Source organism: Cyrtonyx montezumae, unplaced genomic scaffold (genome assembly GCF_038088225.1).
Source record: "Cyrtonyx montezumae isolate F1298 unplaced genomic scaffold, pur_monq_1.0 scaffold_24, whole genome shotgun sequence".
NCBI classification, from domain to species: Eukaryota; Metazoa; Chordata; class Aves; order Galliformes; family Odontophoridae; genus Cyrtonyx; species Cyrtonyx montezumae.
Genome location: NW_027071981.1, coordinates 9,186,120 through 9,202,537, shown reverse-complemented (window position 1 = coordinate 9,202,537; position 16,418 = coordinate 9,186,120). Strand labels below are relative to the sequence as shown.

The 16,418-nt window shown below is 42.7% G+C and overlaps 1 protein-coding gene across 1 annotated transcript in view; it reads left to right on the top strand.

Annotated features, from left to right (window-relative positions):
- LOC136050504 (calpain-13-like) overlaps positions 1-16,418 on the top strand; it is a 33,561-nt gene that overhangs the window by 5,281 nt on the left and 11,862 nt on the right. The window contains exons 3-14 of the mRNA XM_065739410.1: positions 84-153; positions 994-1,112; positions 3,310-3,443; positions 5,010-5,184; positions 6,143-6,211; positions 6,873-6,958; positions 7,598-7,672; positions 8,468-8,634; positions 9,906-10,051; positions 12,888-13,048; positions 14,615-14,651; positions 16,194-16,256. Coding sequence (XP_065595482.1) covers positions 84-153; positions 994-1,112; positions 3,310-3,443; positions 5,010-5,184; positions 6,143-6,211; positions 6,873-6,958; positions 7,598-7,672; positions 8,468-8,634; positions 9,906-10,051; positions 12,888-13,048; positions 14,615-14,651; positions 16,194-16,256 — 1,302 coding nt within the window. The remainder of the gene's footprint in view (positions 1-83; positions 154-993; positions 1,113-3,309; positions 3,444-5,009; positions 5,185-6,142; positions 6,212-6,872; positions 6,959-7,597; positions 7,673-8,467; positions 8,635-9,905; positions 10,052-12,887; positions 13,049-14,614; positions 14,652-16,193; positions 16,257-16,418) is intronic.

Sequence of the window (16,418 nt, the reverse complement as noted above, 5' to 3'; positions counted from 1 at the left end):
CATTAAGGGACTCAGAAAGGGGCAGGAACTTGTAGCTGGCAGAGGCTGGGTACCCACATTTCTCTTCATTTATTTTCTTTCAGGAGCTTCTGAGAAACCCCTATTTGATAATGGATGGAGTTAGCAGATTTGATATTATTCAAGGAGAAATAGGTAAGATTATTCCTTTTTTTTTTTTTTTTTTTGGAAAAGATTGGCAAAGAGCAATAACCTGTGCTTGCTTTGTGATATTCTGAGTTCTTGGTGGAAAGGCACAGATCACAGTAGCTTCAGTAAACAGTGTAGTTCACTCCAGACTGCTGCAAGTCTGCACGCTATTTATTGAAGGTGTTAAACATTTCCAAATGCAGCAGCTCTAATCCCTGCTACTTTAGTGTACATGGCACTTGCCTTCTATATAAAAGGACAAGGACTAAATGAGAACAGGCAGAAACTTTGAATACAAGGATCAAATACAGTTAAAGCAAGTAGGTACAACTCTGATGTGTACTTCATCCTAACATCTCTATCTGGTTACTCTTATTATTTAGTGTTGTTTTTTTTCTGTGGTACTTCTGTCCATCTTCTACAGTACTCAGCCAGGTATGTGTCCACATCTCATATGAATTCCATCTTATTCTCCCAGCTCATGATCATCTTTGTCTTTGAGAGCAGCTCTGCTCCCATACTGTAAGAGCTGTCTTCCCATTTCTCAGCCCTCTAGGAGATTTGAAGTTTTTCTATGCTACTTTCTAGACTGCAGATCTCAACATGTCCACAAAGATAAGCATGAAAGTAGCCAAGGATGGCTAAGTGACATCAGGGCTCCCATGGGACGTTGCTGTCAAATGCCTGGTTGTGTTTCAATGTTTTTGAAGGAGTGAAGGAAGACAGAAGAATGCTGGCTTCTTTTCATAAGCTGCTTCTTAGATGTCTAAGTCTATTCTAAGGAGTTAGTTACTGTTCACACAGTGAATAACTTACTGAATGTACTGGATTCTTCCCTTCCTCAAGGTGACTGCTGGATGCTGGCTGCTCTGGGCTCCTTGACAATGCAGAAGCGATTTTTGGAAAACGTTTTACCAAAGGACCAAGGATTCCAGAGTGATTATGCTGGGATTTTCCATTTTCGGGTATGTAATCTGCTGTATTTGTACTGCTCAGGTTTGGCTGGTTGGATTATTTAGGGATCCGAACATCTCAACATCCTCAGGTGCTTTGGCTCTGAGAACTGATTAAAACCTCTGCAGTAAAACCCTTCTCCAGGCGGTGCAATCAAACTCTGGGGAATTTGAAGCCCTTTACTGAAAGTTATGACTTGTAGCCAAATTTAGAGGTACAGACAGCACTTGTTTGGATGGATCTGTGTACACTGATATTCTAGATGCCATTCTGATTTCTGCTTTGATTTGGACGGCTTGTTGTGACTGCCAGTGCACTTATGGTTTTTTTTTATCTACTTGGACTCATTTCTGTTTTCCAATATACTTCAATTTCCCCTATGACCTGAGTGGAATTTACTTGAAATTACAAATCCTGGGAGACAGGTCAGGGGGGTGGAGATTTGATTCAGAGAGAGGAGCAAAGTTCTGTAGTAAGTATCACTTTCTACCAACTCCTGATATTGCCTGAGTCTCTCAGGTGATAGACAGGGAGGTGTGAGTGACTATCAGGCCCTGTTTGCTCGTATCTGAGTCAATCGAATATCTTATGGGATTAGAAGCATTTGCCATACCATTAAGCTCTGAAAGACAAATGGGAGGTAGAGAGAATTAGTACATTATTTGGTCGCTCATCGCGCTCCTTTCTTCACAGGTCTTGTTTTGTTATATACAGAGATCTCTGGTAGTGGCAATTCTTTTATTCTCTCATGGAGCAGCACCAGTAAGATTATCTCACAGGCAGGCTAAATTTTGCTCTGTTCCTTTGCTCCTGTGAATACCAGATGTTTCTGCCTTAGCCCTTTTCCAATTTTCCAACATGCAGAGGTGCACTACATGAGACAACCCAGCTGAAGGGATGCTAGACCACTTAAAACACATTAAGAAGATGCAAGATAAAATTTCTCTCATGAGAGCTCCGAAAGGATTAGTTAGGAACAATCCTTAAATCTTAAGTAACATAAATACCTTACAGTATTTGAAAATGGTTTTTTTCTGACATCTCATCTGCAAATCAATGCAACTGTTTCTGGCTTTCCTCAAGTAATAAACCCCTGAGAAAACTACTTGGAATAGAAATGACTTCTCGGCAATGTCTTTCAATTACTCCATCAAAGATATTTTACTGCCATCCACAGGCTAAGCCACCAGTCTCAGTTCAGTGAAGAATCTCAAGACGAATTGTATAAACTCTAATTTTTATACTAGCATGATATTTTCCTTTCTGGATCTGGAGCACATTGCTTCTCAGCAATGCAAGGGGCTGCTTCAGCTTCCTCCACAGTGCTGGCTGCTCATCAGCAGGAATTAAGGGTGTTAAGCACTTCATCAGCAGTAGTTAAGATGAATAACATTTTTGTCTGGAGAATGATTACAATGATGTTATTTCACCAGGAATATTTAAAGAGATGTTTAGATTGTGCAACTGGGATGTAAGAACCCAAGTAACCTCCAAAAACTTAAAGGACCTACCTGGATTAAGTTGGTCCTGTGTTTTTACAGGAATACTTTTTTCTGCTACAGAAACTGATACCTCTGAGGCAGAGTCTGCCACGTGTGAGCAAGGAATAGCTCAGCACTGAACAGAAACGTTTCTCAGGGACTGCAGGGTCTTACGGCAGAGTGCATCAACTTAAAATGGGAATCTGACCTGATCTGGTCTTGTCTTTTACTAACAGAACAGCTCACTTTGAGGTTTTTCATTGGCTGAAGATGGTGAAATAAAATGATGGTAGCCTAAATCTATTGCTGGCAAACTTCCACTGGAGTCCTTAACATTACTGCAAATAAGAACTTGGCCTCTTATGATTGTGAATCGTGCTAAGGTACATTAACCTGCTAATGGCTCCTTTAGGCCATCCCTATGGATCTCCTTTCCTGCCTTCTCCATTAAAAGGTTCCATAAGCTGGAAACATCTGCTCTGTCCACTACCTCTGTCCTCCTTGTCTATCAAGGAGATGCATAACACCTCAAAATGATCTTTAGTCACTACACTGTCCCTTTCCACAGCAGCATGTATCAGAATCTTACTCGAAATGTGGAGAAAAAAAAATCTAGAAACTCAAACGTGACAGAGGTTCTAGGGACAGTTGATTGGCATGAATATGAGCTCTTAAAGAAGGCTCATTCTTTTCTTTCTCTCTTTTGTTTTTTCTTTTGTTCCTTCAGTTCTGGCAATTTGGAGACTGGGTGGATGTAGTGATAGATGACCGTCTGCCTTTCCTAAATGGGAATTACCTGTCTGTACACCCTCGAACATCAAATGAATTCTGGCCATCCTTGCTGGAAAAAGCATATGCCAAGTAAGACTGTTCTCCCATGCAGTGCTGAGTGCTTTACAGGGGTGGCTTCTCCCCCTGCTTTACAGAGATCACACAGGGAGGAATTCAGGCTCACAGCTACACGTGTTGTGCTGTGCTTATGTAGGAAACTGGCTGCATGCAAGCACAGGGTCAATATAAACTGGAGAGGTCTCGTGCTGTGAACCTAAATGTACACTGTCCAACTGTGGGATGTTAGTGTCTGAGAAGTAAAATGGTAATGACTGGTTGCACAGAGGGGCTGGGCTTCCCCTTGTTATTTTAAGCAAACTTTTTCGCTTCGTTTTTTCATATTTTCCTCTGTTTAAAACTGCAGACTCTGTTCAGGGATTATCTCTGTAGTCACCAAGAGACCATGCAGGCATTGGGTGGAGACAATGAGATCAGGATGTTATCCTTTAGCATTTGTAACACTACCTATTATTAAATACTCTAAAGAAAAATTCCCATGCTAGAGTGAAGTCTGAAGGGCTGGGGCTTGGCAGATGTGACCTAGAACAAACTGTTGCAAAGCACAGTATGGTAACGAGAGCTAATTATTTTATCAAATCCGGTTGAGAATCAGCAAATGCTAAAGCAGCATCTGAGTAACTCGAGAACAGGATCCTTCTTTGCCCTGAGATATTTCAGAAAAGTTGACTCAGGAGCTGGTATCAGTTTGCTGCATAGGATTTTATTTACAAAGCAAACCAACCCTCTACTAAATTAAATTTGCAGAAGATGCTCTTTATGAGATTCCTACTTGAGAAGTTCTTCCCCAGTGCCCATGACTAATCCTTTTCATCCACGGAGGACAAGGACAATTCTTCAAAATATAGTTAGCCACAGATTTCATTTGATTATATACATTAAATACGGTGTGCACAGTGAGGTTTAACAGCATGATCTACTTCTTCTAAATACAACGTGTTCCAGCTTATTTGCTGCCTCTATAAAAAGCACATGATAAAGACAGATAAACCGTGTTGACAGGATTAAATTATTGCCCCATTGCACTCTAGCAGAGTAATTTGGGAACAGTGCTGAAAACCTTTTTCTGTTTTGCATTGGAAATACAGAGAAGTAACTTCTATTTTCCAATTGCAAAAGGAATTCTGGTTGTCTTTATGAGGAGCCTTGACAAAGTATTACATAGGAGCTAACAGCTCACCTTCATTTAGCTGAAACCTTCATTTAAACTAATCGTGTTTGGCTCCCTTCTGATTCAGAAGAAAGAAACTGAATGCTTCAGGATGAGATTCAGCTCACCTCCCTAAAGTGTGTCTATCAGCACAAGATGCACCTTGTGTATTTCTCACTATTCATAACAAATCTAGGCAGGTGCTCCAGAGTATTCTGGAAGAAGTCCCCCTGCCTCGCTCATCCCAGATGGCATGTGTTTGTCTGGGCATTTATTTCAATCATGTTTCTTCTTATTACCTGGCACTAATGTCTCTGGCTCTCCCATTTTCACTGTCTCAATGCCTGTGTTTGTTTCAGAAGCCATCGCTGTGCATTGCTTATTAAAACCACAGTGTAAGGACTACTATTTTTTTGTTCTGTTTTCAGACTGCAGGGCTCCTACCAGAACTTGCACGGGGGTTACATTTCTGATGCTTTAGTAGACTTCACAGGTGGAGTCCAATTGCAGTTCTCATTAAAGGACCCTCCTCCTGATCTGAAGGACATCCTGAAAGCTGCTAGCAGATCTCACTGTCTGATAGGATGTAGCACCTCAGGCTGGGTGAGTCACAAGGCCAGAAACACACCTTTGTTTTGTTTGCCACCTTTGCATCATGTTTACTCTTTTGAGTGAATGAAGGACACCCATAATCACTCTGTGTCTTGGTCACAGCTCATGGATGCCTGGTGAGATCTTGGCAGCAGAAGGTAAATAAGGTTATGCAATATGGAGTGTAAAGGCTTTTGGGGTAAATGTAGATGGTTTAAATGCAGATGTGGATGACAGACATAAGTGAGGGGAAGATGCACAGCCATCTCCGAGGGGCCTTCCTTCCATTTTGACCTTTGAAAATTAATCAATTACACGGCTGCCTCTGAGCCATGTGTGTCTCCTGGCCAATTCCACTGTGACTGAGTGCTATCTTCTTGCAGCAGGGCTGATTCTGGTCTCAGAGCTTTGTGATTGATTCTAGCAAGGCCAAAATGTGCCTGATTTCTTCAAGGGGATACTGTTATATGGTGATTTGCAGGCTACTGATATTAATGCTGGGAAGCTGGGTAAGATTTTGTGATGTGTTAAGTACTTTATTTAAAAGACTTGACAAGGGTTTGCACAGCATGCAATGGAACATGCTTTGCTTGACTTCTGTATTGCCTGGTTTATCAGGACAGAAAACTAGGCTATTGCAAGCAGGTGAGGGAGAAGCCTCTCAGGTCAGGTGCATAATACTGGGATGTATTGAGATGTTGGGGCTCTCATCCTCCCAGCAGCCCGATCCACATCATACTGTAGTCACATCAGCTCTGTAGAATTAAAAATTTTCAACTGTGGAAAGACCTGTACTTTTGTTAAATCTGATGAACTGCTCGTAGCTACAGTCACATTTCTCTGGAGCTGGTACATCTGAGATACAGCTGAAAGTAAAAATGAATCTCTTTCCCCATGCTAGTTCTGAGGGTTAATGGCTGTCCCTTTTAAGTGTGGCAGAGCTAAAAACTGTATTTCCACTCTCTCACAGATGACAAACAGCATATTAAGGAACGGGATTGTACAAGGTCATGCCTACACTGTCACAGGAGCTGTGAAGGTAAGACTGTGGAGTTGTCCCTGCCTAGTGGTCTCATACTGGTTGTCCACCACAGGGATATGGAAGGCAGCCACGCTGCTGTTCCATTCAGAGTAATTTTAATTAACTTGACCATTAGGAGGGATTTCTGAAAGTATCAAGTGCCAATTTGAGGAGATACAGAGGTTCTAGCACAATGAAAATTGTGAGGATATCAGAATCCTGCAATTTTTCCTGATGAGGAGGTCCTGACTGGCTCTCCCCAGGTTGAGATTGGAAGGATCCCAAATCATGTTGGAGAAAGGAGTGGGCTCTTAGCTTCCTGCCGCTCATGATGTGTGCTGAAAAGAGGTGATATATGTCTCACCTTACAGGAGTGTCAAGGCATCCCATGTGCTGGACACTGGACTGTGTCAGACTTCCCAGGGCTGCTCATGTTGTGGCACAGCAGGAAGGCTGTCTCATCTGTGTCAACTTTCTGCTATTTGATGTCCTTGAGAAAGCAAGGACCTCTCAGTCATCACTCTTTTACAAGCAGCAAAAGGCACTGACTTCATAGCTGAGGCTAAACCAGGCTTTTGTAGCACAGAAGTTGCATTTTATTTTCTATGTTATCCCTGAATATCATGTATGTGGAAAGCTGTGACTGATAGTGGTTTTGTTTTGTTTTCCTTCTTTACAGATACGATTCAAGAACTACTGGGAACATATCATCAGAGTCTGGAATCCATGGGGCCATGGGGAGTGGAAGGGGCCCTGGAGTGATGGGTATGGCCTCAGAACTCATCTCCTAAACAAATCACTCTTGTACAGGCTTATTTAAAAAGTACCTTTACCTCACACCCATTTAATGTAACAGACGCTTCTAAATCAATTCACTGTAAGCCCTGATGCCAGTTGCAAAGCCACTGAAGACAGAAATACAACTGGAGGAAAACTCATGAAATGTTGCTTTTATATGTACTTATCACTAAGCCTAACTCGGGTATACCTTTTTGTTGATGTGTGCATTTTTCCCAGCAGGTAAGCTGCACAGATCGAGTTATTGATTTACATATATCTTGCATTCAACAGGAAGTACAATCAGTGCTTAATTATAAACATGCTGCTTAGAAACAACACACCCAACTGGCTAATGTACCCTGATGTGATATCAGGACTTAGAAGCATTAAGAGCAGGGGGCAGAGACAGGATTTTCCATTCCAGGATGTGGACCTCAGGGTCAGGCACAGCAAAGGTCCCCAGTTTGCTGGTCTTGGTTATGAGAATATTAACACAATTCTGTTCCCACGTGCAGTTTCCTTACCCCTCTTGATCCCTCCCAAATTGATGGACTGGGTAGAGGAATAGGCTGGCTGGAAAGATGGAAACTTACACCTCTCACAGCTGTTTGTTTCTGTTTACAGCTCTTCAGAATGGGACCATGTTGAGCCTGAAATCAAGGAAGAGCTCTACAGGAAAAAAAATGATGGAGAATTCTGGTATTTCCCCACTGATCCTTTTGTCTGTCAGGTTGTCTCTTTGTGTTCGTTACAAAAGAAGTGTCATCTGAGCATTTGTTTTCTCTGCTCTTAGAGATGGTTCGAAGCACTCCTGTGTTAGTTGTGGGCAAATAGCAAATTGGATGTTGTTGCAATGGTATCAGAAGAAACAAAGCTTGGAGAAGTGAAACTGGCTGATATTATGCAAAAAGCTAATGGGAAGAAAATGAAACAGTGGTAGTGAAAATCCAGCTCCATGAGACCTAGTGATTTTGTCACTCTTCAAGTGACCAGCTTGAACTTCAGACTGCTCAGAGGAATAGGTGACTGAGGTCTTAGGGCTTGTGCACCTGAGTGCTCTTCACAGCCTCTGGTTACTCTCAGATCCAGTTAGCCAATATTAATAAAAGCTCTTATTCTTCAGAAAGTGCACATCTGCCTTGTGAGGTTCTGAGGGAACAGGGAGTTAGTCTGGGATGGATATTGCAGGGATGAGCATGTCCTGTCCTGCCTTCCATGCTACCAGAAAGGGACAGCGCAAGCCACCATGGCAGGGATATGCTGGGGATAGCAGGACTCCATCAAGGCACTACTGAACGTGCCCTTTAATTTCTCAAGGATTCTATGTGTTTTTAGGGCAGCCCAAATGCACTAAGAGCTAACTGAAAAGCGTCAGCCAGCTTGCCTGCATCCTGCAACACTGCAATGTAACCCTGCTTTGAAGACACTGGGGGAGTTGAACAGGGATGTCCAACCAGTGTCTCAGACTGAAAGATGCAGCTCTTTCCTTTGCAGGATGTCCTATGAAAACTTTCAGGAGCAGTTTTCTTGGGTGTGTATATGCAACTGCACCCCAACGTTTCTGGACTTCGGAGATCAGTGCAACACAGCGTGGTCTGTGGACAGACACATCAACCTGTGGAGCCCACTGCTCACTACTGGCAGGATCAGCAGGTCCTCTGGTAATAAATGCTCCCTGCAGTCACCCAGTCCTCTCCTCCTCTGCACCAGTGCTTACACTGAAACGTTCAGTACAAGCAACAGTTAGCAGAAATATTGATTGGTAGTTGTTAATGCCTGCTCTTCCCCATTACAGCACCTATCAGCATGAGAAATATACAGAAAGCAACAGCACTGGCTGCTGCGTTTGGGGTGGGGGGATAAAAGAGAGCTTGTGATTTAGAGGTCATAGGCTCTTTAAATCAAAATGTGCCTGTCTATATTCTTTCAGCCTGTTGAAGTAGGTGCTACAGGGAGCCTCATCAGAAAGTTTGGTCTGGCAAATATGAGGCTGGTTCCCCAGAGCAAGAGGTACTCTGAAATTAAATGGATATGAAACGAAGAACTGTGCTACAAAGCTCAGTTTTCAAAGGTAGAAAGTCCTTTGACCAGATGAGACCGTGTATTTTACTGGAGTGTCTGAAACACAGCATAACCACCTGATCAGAGGTTATTCTCCCACAATATTTAGTGCTGATGTGACCTCACTTTGAACACCATGTGGAGTTCTGGGCTCCACAATACAGAAAAGATGGTAAGGTCCTTGAAAGAGCTCAGAGGAGGGCAGCAAAAGCTGGTAACAGGGCTGGAAGGCACGTTCTGTGAGGAGAGGCTGAGGACCAGTCTGGAAAAGCTTTTGAGGCCGTTCAATTACACAGCTTCAAATATAGGCTGTCTAAAGGAGATGTTGACATCTCAGAGCTTTTCCTCAAGTTCCAGCATTTCACTTCTTGTCAGGGTTGCTTCGTGTTAACTAAACCTTTGGCCTTTTTGTTCTGGTCCTCAGCACTGTCTTCTGCATCACAAGCGGTAATAGGTAGGAAGAGGGGGATATCTTTGAATCATTTTGTGTTTTTCATTGATGTGCTTATGATCTCCAAGACAGTACTTTTCAGCTCAGCCACTGGGTCAGCCAGGGGATTGAAAATCACATTGAAAATCACCTGCCTTGGGGAAAGTGTGCCATGTAGGTGAAAAGGAGGTGGGTGGGTGAGAAATCTGACATTTATGACTTAGCCAGAGATTTCTAAAACGATTAATGGGCAATTAGTTTAACTCCAGATTCCTTAGCTCCTACTACTAAGTTAGGAACTGCAGTGCTTTGTTGCATCAAAAGCGTTTTGGAGAAGTAATTGCCTCTTCTCCTGAGTCTTTGTAAGCAAGATCTAACACAAGAGGCTACTACTGGGATGTTTGAGTGGCTAATACTAATCTAATAACACTTCCTCAGCAGGTGCAGTTTCAAAGAACCCTCGGTATTTCTTCAAAGTAACAAATTATGACCCTGAATCCTACAACGTGGTCATTTCACTCATACAAAAAAACGCAGAGGGTGCACAGGACACACAAAAATTGAAGATTGGATTTTTTATCACCATGGTAAGCACAGTTAAGTGTTATGTAGACACTGCTGTTTGCTATGTGGCTTATTATACCTGTCCATGAAAATGAAGGATTTCGTTGTCTTTTGGATTGTCTTTTGGAGAGCAGTCTATTTGGAGTGAATTTCTGGATGTCTTCTATATTAAGATGCCATAGGAAAAGTGAGGCTAGGCGAGCTTAGTTTATTTTTTTCTTGAGAAGGCACTTTAAATTTCAGTTTAGTAGAAACCTAAAATAGCTTCTGGAGGCTCAGAGTCCACAGATTACAAATGATGCCAGGATGTGCCTGGTGGTACTAGTGACCTGACATGCCTTGTAGGTCCAGCACAAGGCCTGGCAGCCAGCACCACCCACAGTGCTTGAGGAGTGCTCTAAGTCAAGCAGGAAAGAGAACAGCCTCTTATTCCCTCGGAGGGGGCCTGTCTTGCTCATCCCCCCACTCTTTCTATCACAGAAATGCTCGGCTTTGCAAAACCCATTTGTTATTATTCCCATGTGGGAACACAGAGTCAATCCAGTCAGATATCCAGGACCTCCAAGTAAAATTTCCTTTTTTTTTTTATTGGTGATTGTGCAGGGATGTAACATTTCAAGGACAGTTATTGTCAGAGCGTTACCAGGCTTACTGAAAGAATAAATGCTACTGCAGATGGAAGCTAGCTTTTTCCAAAGTGTTTTTGCTGTTGGATGAGGGGACTTGGAGAGAGTTATTCCTCACCTGAAGAATAAAAGAAAGCCAAGACTGGTATGATCCTAATTTCACCTTCTCCTGATCACTGGAGAGGTTTGTCCTGGTCCCATACTTTGAACAGCTGATGCCGTAAGTTGAACAGATCCTCCGAGGAAGAAAGAACATGACCTTGTTGCTCGTAAAAATGGTGTCTGATATCTGATGAGAAATAAAAGATGAAAAGAAAGAAGAAAAAAAAAAAAAAGGCCGTTTCTTCAGTGGCTGAAACTCACTGCCTGAAACTCACTGCAGGTGCTCCTCACGATGCGTATGTCAGCCCTCAGGGTGCCACAAGACCAGCCATGCTGCTCAACTAGAATTGCTTCTCTTGGTAAAGGGGAAACTTGCTCCTTTCAGCACCCTCATAAGCTGTCCCCCAACAGTCACCAGACATGGAGGACCCCGCATGTACTAGTATGATGTGTGTCCACCTTGATTAGTCACTCATTTTAATAAAAAGGACCTTTGGGTTGTCAGGGCTTGGTTCTAGAGTCCATTGGATAGATGTTTTTGTTCAGTCAGGCAGTAGACCAGGCAGAAAATTTGGTTTGTTCTTGTTTTGTGTTTAAAACTTGCTTTGCTCTTCATCTTTCTTCCTCTCTAGTTGGTGCTAAGGTGTTTTCATTTTGTTTTGCTCCCAAGGTGGGATGAAATTTGATGAGTCACATCACTTCTGGATGATGTGACCTCTGTGAGGTGTCAGCCCATGGCTCACCTCAGGCTCAAGTTGACTTTGGTTCCAAGATGCTCCCATATAGAAGCCGAAGGGCAAAGTCAGAACAGCTGATTACCAAGGGCAGTAGGATTTCTGTGAAACACTTTGAAGGGGAAGGAAAGACAACCAGAGTGGTGCTACTCCCTCAGTTTATTTCCCAGTGTCTCGCCTCAGTGCCTGAGAGTAGTCAGAAGTAGCAATTTTTGTGTAAGAAGTTTAAGAAGGTGCTCTTTTCAGAAGGAGAATGCAATTGCTAAGATTCATGTTGTTCATTCTTCCTCCCTCAACTGTTTTCACTGCTGTTACTCATCATTGTTCAGTATCATTTGAGGTACATCATATTGCCATTGTGAAGTAAAGGGTGTCACCTGTTGTCAGGATGAGAGGGCACAGCATCCTGTAGCACAGGCAAAGATGCAAAACAGAATGGACACATCTGATAGCTCTATGATGCCTTTAATTAGGTATAAGTGTGGAGAACTAATAATACATAGCTGTGAGGGAAGTTTAATGTTGTGTGATAGAGCTGAGCAATGTATAGTCTGTATTCTTATCTCACACCGGTTTTGACTTCTTTGAGATATTAATCTGCTTCCACTTTTTTTACCAGAAGCAATGTAGAATCAAACACAAAGGTAAAAAAAGGATTATGTCATTTATTTCTTAGCAGTGCTGCCCATTTCTATCTGCTCAATATCTGACCCATAATATTTGGCAGTCTACTTACCTCCCAGCCCTCTCTAACAGTAGTCGTCTTCCATTTTTTTCCCTCACAGAATAGCAGTCTTATGCTATTTTTCTCCCAAAGGCATGGCTCATAAATAACTCTGCCACGCTGTGCAACCATTCTAAATGGAATTTATACATGCTGAAATATTTGGGTGAATGTGTTTAGTAAGGGTTTTTTATTATGCTATCTTTACATGTCATCATAATAATAGCTGTTGCTTTATATTAGTTTCATCTCGGCAGACATACTGGAATAACAGAAGAAAGATCAGAACGTTCTGTTATCTTGTGACACTTGCTGGAAGGTTTGAGTTGTGATTCTTGAAGCATTGCCATCAGAGTGAGATGCTTAGTGAGCTCCCTGGCTTATGCTAGATCTACTTCTTAATGTTAGTTGAAGTTCTCTTCAAATCCACTTACATATATTTTCTTACTTTACTTTTTTTCCTACTTCTTCCAACTCTTTGTAGTACCGATGTGTGCTTGCACAAAGTCTGTCTCCTATTCAAGCTTTCCATGCCCCTGGGAAGGTTAAGGCATATTAGATGCAGCGCAGATTTAGAGAGCAGTGGGAATGTAAGGCTGCTCTGGGTACACTTACTGATTTACTTTGATTCCTGACATGGAAGCTGAGGTAACCAGCTATGTTTTTCTTTCAGGAGAACTCCAAAGTTCTGAAACAAGATTTCTCCCTTACACGAGACGTGAGCAACTACTTTAATTTGAGCCCAGGATCTTATGCTATCATTCCTGCTACAGCAGAGGACCAAGAATTTGAATTTGTCTTACGAATTTTCATAAAGAATCAAGACTACAATGAGTAAGATAATGACAAGTACTCAATACAGGCCCCAGATTTGCTGTATGCCAGGATTTCACTATTTAATGCACTAGGTAGACACGGCTAAGTGTTAAGTACCAAGTTGAGGGGATCTCTCATGTAGTGACAGATGCAGAGGTGGCCATTGCAGAACTGGGCAATAGCTCATCAGTAGCCATCAGTGATACCAGCTTTGGTACAAAGAGCTGCACAAATGAGCAATAATTGTGGAATAAGCCCTGCCAACTTGCAGAGAAATCTCTCTTTAATAGAATAAGGACTGAGAGCTGCTTTTCCTTCGCAGACATAATATAGTTTTGTATGTTGTACCAGCTGGAACCCACATAGATCAGGTCCCATTCTGACCACTGGCACAGAAGCAAAAAGCAGTGAAAGACTTTGATCCCCTCAACTAGTCATCAAATACATTGGCAAATATGTCTCCTCTCCATATGGGAGGCGTCTTGATGGATAAATGTGGTGGAAAAACTGTATCCCAGTTCCTGCAAAGACAGCTCCTATTGCATTTGCATATAAATATCTGACGTGCTTTATTTAAAGAGCAAACCCTGGTGCTCAGCATTACCAAATAACCTTTAGGCATCAGATACGCAATGCCTTTCCTGAAGTAAGTTTTACAGCGTAGAGGATTGCAGCTCTTATGTCATAGGTCCATATCTTAATAATGAGCTTGTTTTCTAGGTTTTGGCTTTTAGTTAAAATGGCTCAGAACCAAATAAGGCAGCTCCTTAGTTGTAGAAAACAAACAGGAGGAGTCTGTGCTGTTGGCTAGACCGCCTTCAGCATGATGATTCATCCACGAGAAGGTTCAGCCCTTGGAAGTAGCTCTTTCCAGGAGAGATTGTGATTCTCACCTTAGTAAGATAGGCAAAGCGTGGGCATGCCCTTCCCATGGGTCTTGCAGCACTCACAGTGTTGAGAGGCTTGTTTCAGGGAGAAGGATGCATCAACACTGTGATCAGAGGACACCAGGTGGGCACCATGGTCACTGCTGGGGGACTGGTGCCTTTTTGTGAGGCCAGACAAGCTTAAGAAATGTCACATATAACTAACTGGCTTGCCTGATTCCTCTACCAAAAGCACACCTTAAACGTTGCTACTAAGTGAACCTCAGAAGGAAGGATGACCCCAACTCAGTGTTGCCTTTTAGCAGCCTGGATTCTCTGTTTGTTCCTGTCAATTAAACTAAACAAAGAGAAAAGGGTTGAATTTTTGTGTAGCTGAAGGCAGGGCAGCCCTGGCTTCTGTGTGGGGAGATTAGTCCTGATGTGCTCAGAATGAGACCAGTTATCCTTTCTTTGCTGCTGCCAGCAGGCCTAGATGAGGGAGGGCAGCAGCCCCAGAGCAGGCACTTTGGTCTGCTCGTATTTGGTTGCACAGAGAGGCCTGGGACCAAAACAACAGAACTGACTGAGCTGGGGCAGGCCAGGAGATGTGAGTGCTGGGCTGTAGGCTGGGCAAACAAAGCGGTTGTACAAATCTGCAGGACAGTGCTCTGGAAAGGCCCATTTTCTCCCAGAGTGATGTGACTCAACTCTTTTCTAGGAACTCAAACTCTCAGCTCAACCCAGTGCTACCAATGGTAAGAGTCCTTGAAAACTGATGCTTATACTGGTGGTGATAAGCAGGGGGGAAAGCATTTCAAAGATAACTGATTCTTGCAATGTCTGTTAAATGGTTCTGCATCCAAGGTGGAGAAAGGGAGAAACTAATCTAAACTTTGCAGCTCAATACTAGCCACTTTTCAAAAGGCTTCACACCTCAGAGCACAGCTGTACGTGCTCTCCCTATGGGAGTGGCTTCTCTTAGTGCTTGCACCCTATAAAGAACCGGAGTTCATAGAGGTAAGGCAGATATCTTTAGATTTTCACCTAGGTATCTTCTCAGACTTGAGGGGAATTGCACTTCAAATCTGGGAGCGCCTCAGGTTCAACCCACCATTCAGCCTGTCCAGCCCAGTTACCATTCAGTTAACATTGGATATTAGGAAAAAATACTTGGCAAGAGCAGCCAGGCAGTGGCACAGGCTGCCCAGGGAGGTGGTAGAGTCACTGTCCAAGGTGTTCAAGAACCGTGGAGATGTGGCACTGAGGGATGTGGTCAGTGGGCAATACTGGTGGGGATGGGTTGACAGCTGGACTAGATGATCTTATAGGTCTTTTCCAAACTTAATAGTTCTATGATCTGGACTTCCTTGCTGTGAACTGTGAGTGCTGTCAGACCTGGTTGAGTCCGTGCTGCTGTGTCGCTGCTCATTTACTGCCACTGAGAAGGCTGTTATTTATAGCAGCATAAACATGTGGGTCTGTGAAGCCAAAGGTGCTCCAAGAGAATGGGAAATAGAGTCCTTCCCTTATGATTCATTTGCCAGCCTGCAATTAAGCCCCATTAGAGAGGTAGTGTAAATGTTGGCTTATTATCTCTTCCCGCTGACAAGCTGTCAGTTTACTTGGCTGTTGTCATTAGCCCATGTTTTGACTTTGACAAATTATGGTACCCACAGTTTCTGATCTTATTCAGGCAGTTGGACTTCACTAGTATAAATATGAATTATTTCACATAGAACTGAAGGCATTAGGGCTTAAACTCTCTCTATATATATATATTTAACTCTATAAAGTTAAGGATGTTTCTCCATATTGGCTGGTGTATGCAACCATAGAGAGCTGCAGTTGTTTGGGTGCAGTGAAGCCTGCACTGGAGCAAGGGAGAAGTGAAAGTCAATGCCTGTTCCATCCTCTTGGTTCATGTCCTTCCTGATGAGTCTTCACATGCCCTGAGCCAGTGGTTTCAACTGAGGGCTATCAATAAAGATCAGGCCTGATATTTATACTCTCATATATTGACTTGCTGAATTCCACCCCAAAATGTTAAAATTCCTTTCCTCAAGCCCTGTGCTGCTCCCTTCCAGCTATCCCCAAGTGATAACATCCAAACCACGCTTCTTCCTTCACTGCAGTAGCTTTCTTCTTCCTATTATACTTTACTATTGGATGCTAAACCTTAATTTCTACTTACCGGTTCATACTCTGGACTGCTCTAAAGCATTGTTTGATCTTCAGACTGCTGCTTCCAATTGTTTTGTAACTGAATTATTTATGTAAGCATTTTTTCTTTGATCCAGGATGTACCAAGACAGAAGCAGGACAGCTCCTATAAGGCTATCTTCCTAAAATATGCAAAGCAGGTACACTGTCTAAAGCATCTTGTGGAAAAGTAATAACGTGTATTTAAAAAAAAATAAAAAGCATGTAGGCTTGCAAAAAAGAAAATGAATCTCCAGTGGTCATACTGACCCATTTAGAAAAATTGTTCTTTTGGAAATGTAGCTTCATCCTTAAGTGGAGAC